The sequence below is a fragment of the Rhinopithecus roxellana genome, chromosome 13 (genome assembly GCF_007565055.1).
Source record: "Rhinopithecus roxellana isolate Shanxi Qingling chromosome 13, ASM756505v1, whole genome shotgun sequence".
NCBI lineage: Eukaryota > Metazoa > Chordata > Mammalia > Primates > Cercopithecidae > Rhinopithecus > Rhinopithecus roxellana.
The window spans coordinates 108,585,144-108,603,861 of record NC_044561.1 but is presented as its reverse complement, the minus strand read 5'-3'; the positions used below and the strand labels follow the sequence as shown (position 1 = coordinate 108,603,861).

Below are 18,718 nucleotides of genomic sequence, written 5' to 3'. Positions count from 1 at the left end.
TTTGGCGTCTGACTGGAGCCACGGGGAAAGCGGTCCGGCCGAGCCCTGGGTCGCGGGAAGAATGGCCCGTACCTGCAGGTTCCGCCAGATACAATGTTGCCTTTTGCTATTCTTAGTTTCCCGTTTTAGCTTCTGAACTGTGAACAACTTTCATTAACCTTTGCATTTTATATCCCCGTCCAGAAACACAGACACCAGCCATCTTACTTTGGGCTCAAGCAGTCATGGTCACTAAAGCATAGCCAAGACTTGTACCAATGGCTACTATTCAGTAGTAGCCAGTCAGGCGCTCGGTCACTGTCTTTGTCAGCCAGTCTTATCCGGATCACAGTATCTCAGCTTCCAGTCACACTTAGCCCTCAGGGAGAGCCTCAGAAAGCCAGCCACCAGCCCAAAGAGAACCAGCGTCAGCCTCCGCTGCTGCAGCAGCAGCAGTCACCACCTCAGTCCCTCTGACCCCGCGTCCTTCTTGCAGGCCAAGTCCTAACATCTTAGTCAGGCTATCAACGCGCGAGGGAAGGAAGCTGCCTGTCTTATTCCTCACTGTTTCCCTGGAACCGAGCACAAAGCCAGGCACAAAAGCTCAGCTGAGTACATGTATTATGCATTTAATTAATAATGATGATAATTTGGTATTAATAAATAACTTCTGTTTGTGAGTCTAACCCTGCACTATTAATCAGGGTTCCACCAAAGATGCAGAGCCAGTAGGAGATGTATATTAAGTGATTTATTGCAAAGAATTGGCTTATGTGATTTTAGGGCAGGCAACTTGGGTCTTTCTTTCTTCTTCTTCTTTTTTTTTTTTTTTTTTTTTTGAGACACAGTCTCACTCCGTCGTCACCCAGGCTGGAGTGCAATGGTGCAATCTCGGCTCACTGCAACCTCTGCCTCCTGGGTTCAAGCCATTCTCCTGCCTCAGCCTCCCGATTACAGGCGCCTGCCACTATGCCCAGCTAATTATTTTATTTTTAGTAGAAACGAGGTTTCACCATGTTGGCCAGGCTGGTCTCGAACTCCTGACCTCAAGTGATCCACTGCCTCAGCCTCCCAAAGTGCTAGGATTATAGGGGTGAGCCACCATGCCTGGACTGCCTTCTTTTTTTGTTTTTGTTTTGCGATGAAGTCTTGCTCTTGTTGCCCAGGCTGGAGTGCAGTGGTACGATCTCAGCTCACTGCAACTTCTGCCTCCCAGGTTCAAGCTATTCTCCTGCCTCAGCCTCCCTAGTAGCTGGGATTACAGGCACACACCAGTATGCCCAGCTAATTTTTGTATTTTTAGTAGAGACCAGGTTTCACCTTGTTGGCCAGGCTGGTTTCGAACTCCTGACCTCAGGTGATCCGCCCCCCCCTCGGCCTCTCGAAGTACTGGGATTACAGGCATGAGCCACCGCACCCGGCCCCCTTGGGTATTTCTAATCCTTGCACTAACCCTAGTAAGGTATGTGTATTCCCAGTTTGCAGAAGAGAAAACTGAGGTTCAAAGAGATGTTACACAGCCAGAGAACAGCAGAGCTAGAATACAAACCAACGGCTGTCTGTTCTTATCTCTTGTGCTGCTGCTCCTTAGCTTGTCTGTCACATTTCCTCAGTGACAGCTGGATACGCCAATCTGTCTCGGTCAAAATTTATCTTTTAGTGGGTTGCAGACTAGACCGGGCCCTGCAGTAATGGTTAATCACAATGAGCTACTGCAGGATTAACCAGAGACAGCCTCCATCAGTCACAGTCATGCTTATCAATCTCAGCCTGTCCTGTCAAGTTTCATTTCCTGCATGAAGAAACTCAGCTCCCTCTCCACCCCTCCCCACTCCCAGTCTTAAGCGCTGAGCTCTGTGGTCTGGTCTCAAAGCTCCCTGTTTCAGTTGGGCTCACCATCTTCTCCGAGACTCCAGGACACTGAACAATCGATGTAGAAGCTATAGGTGGTGGCCTAGGAGTCCCACCTTGTGGGTTACATGTCCATTCAGATCGGAATTTCTCAACGTTGGCACTATTGACATTTGGGGCCAGATAGGTATTTGTTGTACGTGGCTGTCCTGTGCATTGTAGGATGTTTAGCAGCAACCCTGGCCTCTACCCACTAGACGCTAGTAGCACCCCTCAGTTGTGACCACCATTCCTAAATGTCCCCGGGACGGGGGTTGGGGGCAAAGGAGGAGGGTCATTTCCCCACTCTCAATGCAGTTGAAAAACACTGATCTGGGTGAACGTACCTTTGATTATTCCACAAAAGCAGAGAGGATGGTCCTTTATGGGAGACAGAAATATGGATCAGGGTGTACAGGGTCCTGAGGAATCATATGAAGACCCATTGTTTATAAACCAAGTCCTATTCCAGAACTCTAGGGATAACAGATTGCTAAATGAGACCTATAAGGAAAATTCAGGGAAGGATTCATAATGTTCCTCGTAGCAGTTGCCTCTGACAAGAGACAGAAATCTGGAGAAGGCTGAAGAATCACTTTTCACTGCATAGTCTTTGTATCATTTAATGAATTACCTTTCCAAAGAAAAGAAGTATTTAGTATTTGAAAGTATAAGGAAATGCTCAGGATATATATTTATGTATTATATATATATATATTTATTTATTTATTTTGAGATGGAGTCTAGCTCTGTCACCCAGGCTGGAGTGCAGTGGCGCAATCTCAGCTCACTGCAAGCCCCGCCTCCCGGGTTTACGCCATTCTCCTGCCTCAGCCTCCTGAGTAGCTGGGACTACAGGCGCCTGCCACCACGCCCGGCTAATTTTTTTGTATTATTTTAGTAGAGACGGGGTTTCACCGTGTTAACCAGGATGGTCTCGATCTCCTGACCTCGTGATCTGCCCGCCTCGGCCTCCCAAAGTGCTGGGATTACAGGGGTGAGCCACCACGCCCGGCCAATTTATCCTTCTCTTCATTCAGCTTACAGATCGCCTCCTCAGGGAGGCCTTACCTGGCCACCATATTTAAAGGGATCTCCTTCAGTGACCCTCCTTCCGTTTTCCCTGTGTATTTCTTTCCTAGTGATGATGGTTCTGTAACCGACTGTTTGCCTGTGTTGGCATCTGTTTCCTTCACTAGCCTGTGAGTTCATGAAGGGCAGGGACTTTTGTCTTGTTTGTGTTGTGCCTGGAGAGTCACCCAAGGCCTGTACCACCTTGAGTTCCAAACATTTGTTGAATAAACATGTTCTAAGCTGGGATGTCTCCACTTCAGTTTTAGCCCTTCCCACAATGCCAATTTGTACCAGTAGCCAAGGTCAGAGAGAGACAGAGAGAGAGAGAGAGAGAGAGAGAGAGAGAGAGAGAGAGAGAGAGAGAGAGAGAGAGAGAGAGAGAGAGAGAGAGAGAGAGAAGAGATACCAAGGAAGTATGGTTCAGCATCAAACACATTTATTTCACTTTTATTGAGTATACAAGAACAGAGAGCACACGCATACAGCACAGAGCACTGAGGTGGGGGAGCATGGGGACGAGAAGAGGAGAGAAGGGTGTGAGTAAAAAGGAACAGGACAGCATCGCAATTGGTTGTTAAGGTGCTTTTGAAAAAAAAATTATTTCGAGTGATGTTGCTCATGCAATTTCAGGCCAGTCTTGGAATGTGCTTGCAGGATTCAAAAACTGAAACAGGTCCTGGCACTTCCTGTACCCTCAGATGGAAAAGATCCAGAGAAAACAAAACAAGAGAAAATGAAGACCCATGAGATGGCAGAGTAGAAAAAGACCCTGGAGAGCATCTGGTTCTTTCTGCTTATTTTGCAAGTCGGGAAACTGAGGCCCAAGAGGGGGAACAGGGATAGCCTGATGTCACATGGTGAGTTAGGAGCTGAGCCAGGATGGTCACCCAGAACTCCTAACCGCCCTTAGGGACTTTTTCCACTATGCTACATGGCCTCCTGGGTAGAGAGGTGGCACAGAGAGGATGAGAAACGAAAAAGAGAAAAGGAAAAGTAGGTTGAAGACAGACAAGACAAACATCTCTATTCTCTACAAAGAGGAGGATGGGGAGGAAACAGTGCCCTAGATTCTAGCTTTGCAGGTCCCCTCCTCCCTAGTGGCACTGCCTGTGTCTCTGTAGAAGGGAGGTCAGAACATCCACAGGATGGCAACTTCCCCAAGCCCTGGTGGCCCACAAACTCCACAAGCTAAGCCTGGTCACTTCATCCCTGCCCTGAAGCCAGGTACAAAATCCAGAACAAGGATCCTCCCTCTGAGGTGTGTGCAGTGTGCTCAGGACTCCTGGTTCCTGCAAAGATGAGTTCCTAGACCAAAGTGGCCCAGAGAGGATTGGAGCCACCACTCCAGCTCTTGACCCAGAATGAGTAGGAGCTCTCAAGTTAAGAAGGGCACGAAGAAGGTTCTGTGGCTTTTCCACCAGGATTGTAGAAAGAACCTGGCGTATGGAAAGTGTGCTGCTGCACTCAGGGGGAGTTGGAGTGGGCCCACCGGCCTGCACCCGGGGGATGCCGCTGATTCTGCTGCCCTGCTGAGCTTCCCATTTGCCCAGAGAAGCAAATACTATTCTGATTTCCTGCCCTGCCTCAGGCCAGCACCAGCTAAGCAGCTAAGGTGTATGTCATCACTGACAAGCAAGCCAAAGGGACGCATCTAACCTGGGCTGCCTGGGGGCACCCCTGAGCAATGCCCCAATAGATTGGCGAGAGTGGGGAGATGTTCTCAGATGGGCCAGCCATGGTTGAAATATAAAGCTGGCTCAGGTGTCTTCTCAGGCTCCACCCTCCCCTCCCACCTTCTTCAGCCTGAGAATAGTCCCTGGCACAAGCAGGTAATCAGTAAATACTTGTGGAATGAATTTATTAACTGGTTTAAAAGGAGGACTGGAGGTAAAATGGAAGTGAGAAATTAGCAGTGCAGTGGGACATTTTCCCTCACCAAGGGGCACTTTCTGAGCTCAGAGAAGTAGCTTGTGGCAGACAAGCTGAGGAAGCCCACATGTGGCAGAGAGCAATGCCAAACTTTTGATGTGAGCTTCTTGAAGGTCTCCTGTGGTCTTGGAGCGATTTCTGGGCACAAGCTCAGAGATCAGATGTTGATTAAGAGGGAGGTCTCCAAGCCAAGGTCTTATGTAGAGGTGGAGCCTTTGAGCAACATTGCCCGTCACTCTCAACTTTGTCCTGGGACAGGGGAGGCCTTTGCAAATGCAGTTTTGATCTCTCAGGGTCTGCCCCGTACAGCCTCCTTACCATAGCTACTTTGGCCCGAGAAGAAGAAATGATTCAGAACAAGGAAGAAAGTAGAGGAAAAGGCTGAGCTGGGAATTTTTAGACAGTCAGGTTAAAGCCATCATCTTCTATAATGGCTGGGAGCACCACCTCCCTTTGGATATGGAGTTGGTTATTACAATGGGGTCAGGGAAGGGCAGGATGTGGCAAAAAAAAAAAAAAAAAAAAAAAAAAAAAAAGAGAGAGAGAGAGAAGACTGAAAACCAAGGCAAGCCCCGTAGGGAGATAAGGACTAAGCCAGGGACCTCTACTGTGGCAACTTCAGCAGCAGAGTCCCAGATTGGGACCCGGTACCTGAGCACAGACCAGGTCCTGACTGCTACTACCAGGGGGGCAGGGAGAAGGTGTCTCGAACTGGCATTTTGGGGACGACATCTGTGTTGCTTCTTTCTTGCTAAACCCACACCTCTCCATTAGGGGCCCCCACCCCTCCCCACCAATCAACCAATTACAAACACCACACACAGTATTACTACACTGAACCGGTCAGCCCCTACTGTGAGCCAACCCACACCCAGAGTCCAGGTGTCCTTAGCTGGGCCAGTTCAGTGAGATCTAGGAACCTCAGGATACATCAATCACAGTCAGATAATTATAATTTTAGAATGTCAGCTTCATACTTACCAACACTGTTTATTTTAATATTTTTTCCTGTTATATGCAATATACATAACTTAAAAGCACATCCGTACAAACCTCCTACAAGCTGCACCTTCATAATGAGAAACCATAAACATACAATGTCTACTTCCCTTCCTGTGGCTTCGTTTTCTGTTCTTGCTTTCTTTTCTTTTTCTCATTTCAAAGGAGAGTCATCTGCAGTGGCCCTCAGCAGGACCCAGACACAGAGGGTGAGGGGTGTTGGGCAGGGGAAGGGGGAGGAGGGAGCCGAGACAGAAAATGACAGCAAGACATTGAGAGTTGAGGGTGACGGGAGGTGGGAGAGAGGCAGGTGAATTTTGCAGCCCAGTGTCAAGATCCAGAAAGTAAGAATCCAGTGTTCTTCCTCTTTCTTTCCAAGTGGGGAATTTTCTTTCTTTCTCGGAAAATGGTTGACTGTGCGTGTCTTGCTGCTGCGACTTCTCTTGCTTTGCTGCGCGAGTGTTTTCCTTTGCATTCAAGTGGGCCTCAGAAATGCTGGAGAAGAACAAATGGAATTGCTCGTCTGCTAACTGTAACGTGCAGAACCAGGGTGGGAGGGACTTCTACAATCATCGTGGTCTGGCTTGCGTTTCTTATTTGGCAGGGGAAAGGAGTGAGCAAGGGATTATAGTTATTATATAATTTTTTTTCTTGAAAAAAACCCACCAGTTCTTCAATTTGTCTGCAAAGGAAATGTAGGTGTTCAGATGTCGGTTGTTGCCGTCGGCCAACTGCTCTGCCAGCCCCAGCAGCAGTGCAAGGACGCGGTGTTTCCTGTATATATATCTATATCTCTATATATCTATATATATATATGCTTTTCCCTTCCCAGTCTCTCATCAGTGACAGTACGTCGCAGCTGGGACGTCGGTGTTGCGTCGGAGAATCCAGAATGAAGGCCCCTTCTTAATGGTTCTCTGGCTTGGGTTGGACCAGAAATGCCAGGATCTCTTCACAGAGGTCAGGATTCCTGGAAGCAAGAGGCATGGGGTAGAATGGGGGGTGGGGAGTGGGGGAAAAGGAAGAGGACAAGGAAAGTTAGCAACTTCGGTCACTTGTTTTTAAATACATGGCAAGAGGTTGTTTTTGCTACCCTTTACCATATGCCCTTTATTGTGACTCAGCAAGGTAGAGTGACTTGCACCTGTAATCCCAGCTACCTGGGAGGCTGAGGTGGAAGGATCTCTTGAGGTGAGAAACTGGAGGCTGTAATGTGTAATGATCATGCCTGTGAATGGCCACTGCACTCCAAGGCCACAGAGCTTATGTGGGGCAGCAGAGAACTGAACCCACATCTGTTGGATTCCAGAGCCCATGTGTGTTTGCTCGCTTGTTTCCAGGGAGGTGGTAATCTTTTACTTTGGCCTGAAAATATGTTAAAATGTCCTTTAACACCAAGAAGCTAAGATCATCATCATTTCACTTTTTCTTCCTTTTTTTTGTCAGCTCTAAGAAATGTTTAGTCACGATTGCAGATGTTCTTTTTTCATTTGTTTTTCCTTTCTGTTGTCCTTGGGCTTGCTGTGTCCTGGAGATTAAACCACAGACAGCAGTGTTTAAATAAAGAAATGGAGCCTGGATTCCAGGTTTGGCTCCAAAACTCAGTGTTTAAGAGAGCAGGCTCTGCACTCTATGGGCCAGCTAGCTCTGTAATCTTGGGTGAGTTTCTTAACTTCCTTTCCTTTAAAAAAATTTTTAAGAGATGAGTCTTACTATGTTGCTCAGGCTGGAGTTCAATAGCTATTCACAGGCATAATCAATGCACATTACAGCCTTGAATTCCTGGCCTCAAGTGATCCTTCTGCCTCAGCCTCCCAAGTAGCTGGGATTACTGGTGCATGCCACAGTGCCTGGCAAGTTTCTTAACTTCTTTAAGCCTCAATTGCTTCCTCTGTAAAATGGGTTCTGCCTCCCATTATAGGGAGGAATTGAAGCAAGGGCCCAGCATATAGTAAGTGCTGAATAAATACTGGCTGTTCTTATTATGACGATTGTTGCTGTTGTTAATTTAATCACACACTACTCTGATCTCCTTGAGGGCAAGGGCTGTCTTTTAACTCTTGTCTTTCCAGTGTCCAACACTGTGCCTGGCACACAGCAACTACTCAAAACCATTTAACAGATGAAACATCATTGCTGCTACTTGCGTACAGTCAAGTGCTAATGGAATCAGAAAACAGATCTTTCTTGGCTCATTTGACAGACAGGAAAACTGAGGCCCAGAGGCTTCAGGCTTAGCAAGTTGGCAAAACTAAGACTAGAGCCCAAGGTTCCTGTTTTGGAACAGGTCAATTTTTTCCCATTAAATTTTGTAAGGTCAGGAAGATGGGCAAGTGCTGCCCTCTTGCTGGTGGTGTTTGGCAGACAGGTGTTCTTTGAAGGAAGTGGGCCAGTGGGAGAATATGGAGCAGAAACCAGACGTCTGACCTGCGAGGTTGCAGGGAGAGAAGGGAAAAGGTTCTGTGTGAGATGGGTGACTTTCCACACTCATAGCAAGACTTCAAGAAAGAAGAATGTTAAGAAGGAAGACCAAGAGTCAACTGAAGCAGGGACAGACAGATGTTTCTGGAGGATTTGGGGAGGGAAGAGAAGATTAAGACCAGCAAGATAAACACTCTCATGGAGACAGGGCCTCAGGTACCAGGCTGGTGGTAGACAATTATGGTCTGACTTTCTCAGTGCTCTCATCAACCTCTAAACATGGAGAAACCTCACAGGGACAAGGAAACAGGTTCACTTTGCTGAGCCCCTTCTGTAGGCAAGACACAGATCCAGTACATCACAGGTGTTGTTTAGTTATTACAGCAACTCCAATTTCTACATTAATGACATTTTGCAGGTGAGGAAACTGAGGTCAGAGAGGTTCCTCTGGACACACAGCTACCAAGGTGTTTCTAGCTCCAAAACCTAGGTGTATCCATCTATTCCTTCCTTCCTTCTTTTTTTTTTTTTTTTTTTTTTTTTTTTTTTTTTTTTTTTTTAACAGGGTCTTGCTCTATTGCCAGGCTGGATTGCAGTGGCACAATCATAGCTCATTGCAGCCTCGACCTCCTGGACTCAAGCAATCCTCCTGCTTCAACTTCCCAAGTAGCTGGAACTACAGGTGCCAGCCACCACACCCAGTTAATCTTTTTAACTTTTTCTAGAAACAAAGGTCTCATTATGATGGCCAGGCTGGTCTTGAACCCCTGGGCTCAAGAAATCCTCCTGCCTCAGCCTCCCAAAGTGCTGGGATTCCAAGCGTGAGCCACTACGCCTGGCCCCTGGTCAAAACTGAGTAGTACTCTTTCTACTCAATTTTGCTACATCCTAACCAGACATTAGTTTTTGTTTTGTTTTTCCTTATAGTAACAGGCTGCACTTTAAGTTTGTGCATCAATTAATGAAGTGGCTGTCCTATAAGTCAGTGTATATCATTATTCTGGGTATGTGGGATATCTTCATAAGCCCATAGACACTTCAGAAGTACCAAAGACATCTAAACAACACAGTGTTATGGTTTATTCTTTTTGGTTTATTACAGCACAGTCCCTGCGTGCAGCATTTTGTTAGCCTACTTCAAGTTAATAGTAATAGTAGTCATAATGAACTTTTATTAAGCACTCACTATGTGCCAGGCACTGTGCTAACTACCATGCTGCATGGATGATCTTGGTAGCCCTAGGAGACAGATGTTATGAAAAGTGAGTGTGGTGAGGTCAAGACCATTGGGTTTTGGAATCTAACAGATTGGGTTTCACTCTCTAATCAATCCATCATGTTCACAGCTTCATGACTGTGAGCAAGCCACTTAACATCTCTGAGCCTCAGTTTCCTCATTTGTAAAATGAATGAGCAGGTAACAGTACTTGTGTTGAGTGCACGGCCTGGTGCCTGGCACAGTGTAAGCTTTCCATAAATTATAGCGATTGTTATTACTGTGATGATCACTGCCATTTGGCTGACAAAGAAACAGGCTGAAAAGTTTAAATGATTTGCTAAAAGGTCACACAGCTAATAAAGGGCAGGGCTTGAGACTCTGCAGGAGTGCAGAGCTCTTCCTTGGGGTACCAAGAGGCATCCATCCATTAAGCCAATGTTTCCAAGCACTTTAAAAAGGAGTTTTCAAATTCAGAGGAGACCTCTTCCAGAATTAATGAGTCTGACTGTATTAAGAGTCAGACGTGGGTTCTACTTGACCATAACTACTGGTAAAGCATGTGGGCAGAAAAGGCAAAGGAGAGAAACTTCTGGCTTGCCAGGGCAACATAAACAAGGTGACCTTTACAGAACAACCCAGAAGAGAGAGAGAGATGGTGCATGGTGGTGCGTGGGGCAATGGCAGCAAAGAAAGAACTAAAGAGAGGCGAGGAGGAGAGAATGAGACAGCAAAGGGAGCAGCGAGGTGGGCAGATATGAAAAGACTGCATTGAGGTAGGGGTAGAGGGGGCAGGATGTGGAGGCCAGGATGAGAGCTCTGAATGGCTAGGGAAATGGGAAGGCAGGAGCCTGGGGGCCTGGTTCTGAATGCCCTGGGAAAGATGAGGAGGCGTGAAAGAGGGAATGGAGAAGAGATGAGAAACACACAACAGATACTCCAGGAAAGCAAATAGGCAGAGGACTATAATTGGAAGGGGGCTCACTCCACTTCTTCATTTTGCAAATGAGGAAACCGAGTCCCCATGTGGGAAGAAACAGACCTACTGTCACACACCAGTCAGTGGAATAGCTTTAGAGCCAGGTCCCTGGATTCCCAGTACAGAGTTCTTTGCATCAGTGGCTCCTATACCTGGCTGCATGGGGACCCTAAGGACCAAGGTAGACATGAAGATTCCCAGGCAATGCAGATCCCAGGTCCCAGTCCAGTCTTTCTAAATCAGACTTTATGGAGAGGGTTCTCTAGTGCCTGTGTTTTAAACAGGCTTCCCCAGGTGATACACCCAGCTTAGCAAGTGGCCTACACTCTACCACTCTGAGATTTGGGAGGAATAAAGGAAGAATGATTGAAAAACTGAGGGGATAGGAATGGCAATCACTTGTATGAAAGTCTGAGGAAGGCTGGGAGGTAGGCTCTACCCATGGCCAACCTACACTTCTAGACCAGTGCTGTCCAGTAGAAGTAGAATGTGGATTACACATGGAATTTAAAATTTTCCTACATAGGCCCGGGTGCAGTGGCTCACACCTGTAATCCCAGCACTTTGGGAGGCTGAGTCAGGCAGATCATTTGAGGTCAGGAGTTCAAGACCAGCCTGGCAAACATGGTGAAACCCCGTCTCTACTAAAAATACAAAAATTAGTTGGGTGTGGTAGCATACGCCTGTATTCCCAGCTACTTGGGAGGCTGAGGCACAAGAATCACTTGAATCTGGGAGGTGGAGGCTGGAGTGAGCCAAGATTGTGCCACCACACTCCAGCCTGGGTGACAGAGTGAGACTCCATCTCAAAAAAAAATATTTTTTTTCCTAGATAATAGATTTTCTAGATAACATTTCTGAAATTTTCTATATATTTCTGTCTTTCTAAATATTTCTAGATAAATGGAAAATGTTAATTTCACAATCAAAGTTCTCAATTTTAGTTTACATCCAAAATGATTTAAAGAGAAACAGGTGAAATTAATTTTATTTTATTTTTATTTTTGAGATGGAGTCTCACTCTGTTGCCTAGGCTAGAGAGCAATGGTGCTATCTTGGCTCACTGCAACCTCCGCCTCCTGGGTTCAAGCAATTCTCCTGCCTCAGCCTCCCTAGCAGCTGGGACTACAGGCACCCACGAATCCCCACTCCTTATTTTGTATTTTAGTAGAGACAGGGTTTCACCATGTTGGTCAGGCTGATCTCAAACTCCTGACCTCAGGTGATCCACCTGCCTCGGCCTCCTAAAGTGCTGGGATTACAGGTGTGAGCCACCATGCCCGGTCAGGTGAATTTAATTTTAATAGTACATTTTACCTAACCTGATGTATCCCTTATCATTTAAATATGTAACCAATGTAAAAATTATTGAGATAATTTACATTCTTTTTTTCATATTAAATCTTCAAAATCCTGCACGTATTTCACCCTTAAAGCACATTTTTTTTTAGACTAGCCAATTTCAAGTCCTCAGTAGCCACGTGCAGCTAGCGACTACCATCCCAGACAGCACAGAAAGAACACTTCCATCACTGCAGAAAGTTCTGTTGAACAGCCCTAGTTCAGACCAGAGGTTAGCAGCCTTTCAAAGCAGCAGGAAAATGTTTCAGTGCTTTTTCTTCTGACATTAAGGGGTCTGGTAATCAAAGGAAAAGAAACATTCTTGTATCTTTCTAGAAAAGACTGGTTTCATTCACTCAAGGAAAAGGGCAAAAAGGAGACCAGTGATTATATTTGTGGGGTCTTTGAGATGGATTTTTTTCATTGTGGTAGAACCCGTGAAATGTGTGAGGTACACAACTCTAAGTGAGAGAAGAATTTTATAAATGTGTTTATATCTATACATCCATGTAACCTACCCAGTTGAAAATAGTGACATTTCCAGCACCCTAGAAGATTCCTTTGTGGCCCTTCCCTCTTCCTTGTGAATACTGCATCCCAGAAGTAACAGAAAAATCAGAAGGATTTTTTTCTCAGAGAATCAGAAATACTCTGATTTTCAACATTGTAGATTAGTTTTGCTTGCTTTTGGACTCCCTATGAATGGAATCATACAGTTTATACTTTCTGTGCCTGGCTTATTTTATCCAACTCAATGTCTATGGGATTTTGTTTTATAGATCTGATAAGATCTGGTAAATTTCCAGAGGGCCCAGAAGAACCCCTCCCCTAATTTAGGCTGCTAAAAGCCCTATCTGCCCCAACATCATCTTATTTATCTTATTCACTAAAGCACTGATGGCCTACAATTAAACAGGAGAATATAGGTTCCCTAGGATTTTGGCCCATGCAGGTCTCAGAAGTCAAGATGCAATCATGCCAGGTGTGGTGGTTCACACCTGTAATCCCAGCACTTTGGGAGGCTGAGGCAGGTGGATCACTTGAGGACAGGAGTTTGATACCAGCCTGGCCAACAAGGTGAAACCCCATCTGTACTAAAAATGTAAAAATTAGCCAGGTGAGGTGGTGCACACATGTAGTCCCAGTTACTCGGGAGGCTGAGGCAGAAGAATCACTCAAACCCAGGAGCCGGAGGTTGCAGTGAGTCAAGATTGCACCACTGCACTCCAGCCTGGGCAACAGAGACTCCATCTCAAAAAGAAAAAAAAATTGCAATCAAGCAAGACAGAAGAGATCAAGGGCTCTGGTCATCATGTCCCCTTAACAACATTCAGTGACTTGTAAATAGAGAGAGAGACTCAGGGCCAGGAATGTGGCACTGGGCCTAGTAGGACTTTTTCTGACTTCCGGTTTATAGGCAATGCCCAAGGAGATAATGAGGGCCTCCATTTGTCCCACCTCAATATCCACTGTCATTCCTCTCTCCATTTCCCTCCCTTTAAAAAAATTTTTAACCACTTCTGGATTTATTTTTCTGGATGTGGAGCCTGAAACCCCAAAGAAGCCAAGGAACCAGTCTTCCTTCCTCTCCCCACGGACTTGTCTCTCGGGGAGGTGCCCAAATCAGCAAATCAGGAAGGCTGGTGGGGGGGCGGGTCAAAGTTGCACTAGGGGTCAAGCCATTGGGTTCTCAGATGGAAATGGCCCTCAGAGGATCTTGCTACTGATCCCTCCTCTCTCTCATGGTTGCTGGGCCTCAGGAGCCTTACCTGTGGCTTCTTGTCCCTCTCCTCCGGGGATGGGTCTGTTTCTCTGTATACGACAGCTTTGGTTACCAGCATATCAGGATGCTGCAGTTTGGCCTCCTTGATGGCCAAAGCCAGAGCCTGGTGGTAAAGAACAGCAAAGGAAGGAACCATGAAATATCCAAGATGAGAGAGACTGTGAAAAACAGCAAGCCCTCTAGTGCACAGCTGGAGAAACTGAGGCCCAGGGAGGGGCAAAGTCAACATTAAAGAGAGAGACTAGAGCTCGGCTCTTCTGGCTCCTTCTGGCTCCCATCCAGTGCCCTTTCCTTGGGGGTTTCTTATCTGAACAGGGTCAGCAAGAAGTGGACACCTTCTCTGCCCATGAGCGTAGCCATCCATGGGTAACCCGACATAGGAGGGATTGAGGACTGGGCAGTGGCACTGGGAAGAACTGTCCCTACCCCCATACCTGGTCTTGATCGACATCTTCATCCCCAGTAATGATGATTCGCTTCTCGATCCTTGTCTCAGAAAACCCTCCTTTCACAGTCTGCAGAGGGAGAGGGAGGTGAGGTCACTCTTGGGTCCTGTTGGGGCAGCAGCCTCAAGAGGGGACCTACCCAAATCATCTCTCAAGGGCAGGGCTGAGAACCAGCAGTTACCTTCTCTCCTGACTTCCTCAGATTTTTTCTTTTCTGGTTTTGGACTTTGAACTGCAGATCTTGTCTGGTTGCCACCACTCCCCAAAACTACCAAACCACCCCATCTAGGTCTTCCAAGCCTAGCTCCAATGCTGCCTCTCAGACCCTGGTTGGCAATGCTTCTGCCTTCCTGCCTTGGTACTCCCTGAGCACTGAGTCTGTCTCTCTCACAGTTCTGGACCTCTCTGCCTGGTGCCCACCATATGTGTGTCTGTGGCCATGTTCACCTCACCAGGCTGCCAGTTCTTGAAGGCAGGGTCTGTATTTTGTTCATCTCTGTATCCCCTCCTCTCCCACTCCCTCACCCAATCTAACCAGGGCAGTGCTGAATGCAGATTTGTTGAATGAACACATGAATGAAATGTGAATGGTGACAAGGTTCTGCCTTGAACAACTTCCAACAATACTACAAGAGAAAATTAGATTGATGATACTTATGACCTCCACTGTTTTCTGAAGGCACAGGATTTGGACAAGTTTCGAAGCAATAGCTGAGGCGGGACCTAATTGTTTGGCATGTTAAAGCAGGGTGGTGTCTGTGGGGAATCCCAGCTGGAGTCAGGAGCGGATAGAAAGAAGAGGGGGCTCCCAGTTGGCAGGGACTTAGGGAAGAAGAGTTTCCTGAACTGTCTGCTGTGGGCGTGGGATGTAAAACCTCCCATAAAGCTTTCAGAGAAGTCAACATTGCTCAGTAATGTTTTTATTGAGAGTGGGTTCTCTGTGGGGTATGTGAGAAAGTGCTGAATCCTGCAGAGGCGCAGGCAGAGGCCAGGACAGTCTGTGCACGAAGGCCCGGTGCAACTGACCAGAGTTCTCCTCTGATGGCTCATCAACCTGGCTGCTCCAGGCCTCCAGCCCTGGCTAGGTGCCCTCCTGCCTTCCTCCTGGCCACATAGGTATGGATGCATCAGCCTGCCTGCCTCCCAACTAGCCCTTGTCCTTATTGCTGGGTCACCCAGGAAGGCTTCCCTCCTTTGTCCCTACCTCTTCCCACCTGGGCTCTGACTCACACCCTGGTCCAGGCCCTCCCCATCAGGCCTGAGTTATTTACTATCCATCTCTCTCCATACTTCTCCCTCTTCTTTCTCCCACCTATCTACACATCCTAGTGGATCTGATATTCTCTCCTTAAACCTATTTTCACTGGGTTACCCTCCAATCTAAAAATCTTCATGGCTTTCCAATCTCCCTGAGGCCCAGATCCTCCAGAGTCAAATGTGTCCTGGTATTTGTTATTTGCTCTATATTCCACCTCCCTGTCGCCAGTACAACCTAATTTCCCAGTTACACCCCCTACAGGTGCTTCTCATGTCCCATGCCTCACTTATGGCTACATCCAGCAGCCCCTGGCACAGAGGCCAACACAAATAAAGTTGACACTCACTAACATCTGCTCAACGAACAAACAAATAAGCAAACACACAATTTCTGCTTCCCTCTTCTGCTTTGCTTAGAACACCTGCATCTGTCTTCTCCTCCCTCAGGTGTCCTGCCTGGCTTTCCAAGACTCTACTCAGTCCCTACTTCTTCTAGGAGATGTTTCCTGACTCTTGCAGGGCCTCTCATATGTCACCCCATCTAGATTCCTCCAGCATTTTCCATCTACAAGGTGCACACGCCATGGTTCACAGTTACTTCAAAGAGGAGAGTATTGTTCCCTCTAGCCTGGCTGTCAACGCCGTGTGGGAAGGGCCTGTGCCTAGAACAACATGTGGCACAGGACAAAGTGCACAGTATTCTAGAAACTGGTAAACACTACAGGTTTTCTCTGCCCACTTTACAGATGGCGAACCAAAGCTGAATAACAGTCATGACCTTCTCGCCTGCAGCTCGGCTGGGGGCATGGGGTACCCTGCTGCTACTCACTTTGGTGACATGGGTGGTGGTGGAGGTTGAGAGGGTTTCCGCAGTGGCGCCGTAGGTGCTGGTGAGGACATCTTTCCCGATGATCTGCAGAATATAACCACCCCCCACCCAGGGTGTCAGGTAAGGACACTGGGCTCTGGAGGGGTGGGGGCAGAGTGGGGTAAAGGGCCCCGTGAAGGTGACGTTTCGAAGCCAAGATGCTTTGAGCCATTAAGATTTCAAGAATAGGCCGGGCGCGGTGGCTCAAGCCTGTAATCCCAGCACTTTGGGAGGTCGAGACGGGTGGATCACGAGGTTAGGAGATCGAGACCATCCTGACTAACACGGTGAAACCCCATCTCTACTAAAAAATACAAAAAATAAAAAACAACTAGCCGGGCGATGTGGCGGGTGCCTGTAGTCCCAGCTACTCGGGAGGCTGAGGCAGGAGAATGGCGTGAATCCAGGAGGCAGAGCTTGCAGTGAGCTGAGATCCGGCCACTGCACTCCAGCCTGGGCGACAGAGCGAGACTCTGTCTCAAAAAAAAAAAAAAAAAAAAAAAAAAAAAAAAGATTTCAAGAATACTGTAATCTTCAGAAACCTAGACCCAACAAACTCTCAAACCCTAGAATCTGAGATTCCTAGACGCTGAGATTCCTGAGGCCCAGAATCCTAACAATACCCTATAATTTAAGAATCCTGGCATCATGGAAGAATGACCAAAGGGATCCAAGGTGGAAACATAGCCCTCCTGACGCCCCAACCTGTCATAGCCAGGTGCACGTTCTCTACGGAGCTAAACAGTGAGAACCACAGACTTGGAGAATGCAAGAGCTGAAAGCGACCCTACAGTGACAGACTCAGGGTCACCGGGCAGGCACCAACAGAGGCAGGTCCAGAATCCAAGCCTCTGGCCTCCTAGTCCATTGCTCTTCCTGGTTAGTAGGGAGGGCAGATGCAAAAGAACCATCAGCAGCACCACTAAGGTGAGGGGCCGCTTCACCCTCACACGCCACCAATGCCCCACTTAAATGTCTGGGTGGAGGGGAGAGGGCCACTCATGAGATTCTAGCAGGCACCAGGGAGCCCTGATGGCAACTGAAAAGGGTACAGTTTCCTGGCTCTGCACCTAGAAGGGTGCCTTCTGGGCTCAACACTGCACTTCCTGCCAGCCATACATGGGTCCATGCCCATATTCTCAGTGTGGAGTCCCCTAGCCTGAGCTGGCCTTGCCCACTTACCGGAGAAAGAGAACGGATTTCCGTGGCCACCGTCTGTGGGCCTGGGATCATGGCAGCTGCCCCCTTCCCGGACTTGAGACTGTTCTCCTGGGGAAACAATAGTGCTCAGATGGCCAGCTCTCAGCCGGGTGGGCCCCCAGGATGGCCGGAGCACGTGGCCACGTAGCTATGACGACCACAAGGTTGAGTAGAAACAGTAGAAGCAAAGGACTGAAGGCATCATTCAGTTCTGCCTCCTCTCACTCATCCCTTGCTCACTCAGGCACACACTCGTTCACTCGCACACTTGCACAGTCACTCATTCAACCAACATTTACAGACTGTCTGGCGTTAGGAACACTGTAGTGATCAAGACATGGCATTGTTCTCCAGAAGCACTAGCAGAGGAGTTGCCAGATTCAGGTTCATGTCCTGCTCTGCCACCTTCGAGCCATGTGACTTGGGGCAGAGCCACTTCCTCTCTATGGGCCTTGCAGATTCATCTGTAAAAAGGGACCCTTGCCCCAATCCCACAGAGAACCTATGAAGCCAATGGAGTAGAAAAGGTTTTGCAAACCAGAATACATAGGATAAATATAGGGGCATAAGCTGGCTATTTAGAATAATAATAATGATTCTCTGAGTGCTTGCTATGTGCTAGGCATTGTTTTAAGGATGTTACATGCCTTATCTCATTTAATTCTCATAACACCGGTAGGGCATTATTTTTAATATTCCTGATTTGCAGATGAGAAACTGGAGGGTGAGAGAAACTTAAGTGTTCAGTCCCCCAGCAAGCTAGTGGTAGAGCTGGAACTTAACTCCATGTTGTCTGACTCTAAGTCTGACACACTCTGCACGCCACTCTGCCCTTGGGAATCTTTCCCTTGAAACAGCTCTCTTGGCCCTACCTTAAAATCTAACTGCTAGATCTTCTTGGAATTGTCCCCAGACTTACTGCCCCTGATCTGGCCAGGGCCCAGCTGCCTGCTTCTACCTCCTACTTTCTGCACCATCTCAGGGCTCAGCCTTGTCTGTCCAGAGACCCAGAACTGTGTCCATTCTGCAGGTCCTCAGTGGCCTGACCTCTTGTTCTGGTCCGGGCATGGCACTAGATCTGGACTTCTGCCTACCAAGGGGCAGGTGAGAACAGAAACTCACTGACTTTCCCCTGCCGCTCCCACACCTGTATCCAGCTGAGGCTGCCAGCAGCCTGGTTCTTTGGTACTGTACCACAAGGCACGTTCCCAGATGCACCTGCAGTTCCAGAATGTGGTCCAGCAGCAGGCTTTCCAAGGGCAGCTTCCGGGCTCAATCCTTCCTTTCCCCTTAACAGACACTAACCCCTCTGAATCCTAGCATCATTCTGGGAAGG

General features: G+C 47.6%; 1 protein-coding gene across 12 annotated transcripts in view; it reads right to left on the bottom strand.

Annotated features, from left to right (window-relative positions):
- Nucleotides 1-3,357: 3,357 nt before the first annotated feature.
- The window catches only part of EPB41L1 (erythrocyte membrane protein band 4.1 like 1), a 78,516-nt gene continuing 63,155 nt past the window's right edge, over nucleotides 3,358-18,718 (bottom strand). For all 12 annotated transcript variants that reach the window (XM_030914852.1, XM_030914853.1, XM_030914857.1 and 9 more), the window contains 5 exons: nucleotides 17,365-17,451; nucleotides 16,144-16,227; nucleotides 14,046-14,126; nucleotides 13,598-13,714; nucleotides 3,358-6,841 (listed from right to left, as the gene is read on the bottom strand). In XM_030914852.1, the coding sequence (XP_030770712.1) occupies nucleotides 6,833-6,841; nucleotides 13,598-13,714; nucleotides 14,046-14,126; nucleotides 16,144-16,227; nucleotides 17,365-17,451 (378 nt within the window). In that variant the 3' untranslated portion in view covers nucleotides 3,358-6,832. The remainder of the gene's footprint in view (nucleotides 6,842-13,597; nucleotides 13,715-14,045; nucleotides 14,127-16,143; nucleotides 16,228-17,364; nucleotides 17,452-18,718) is intronic.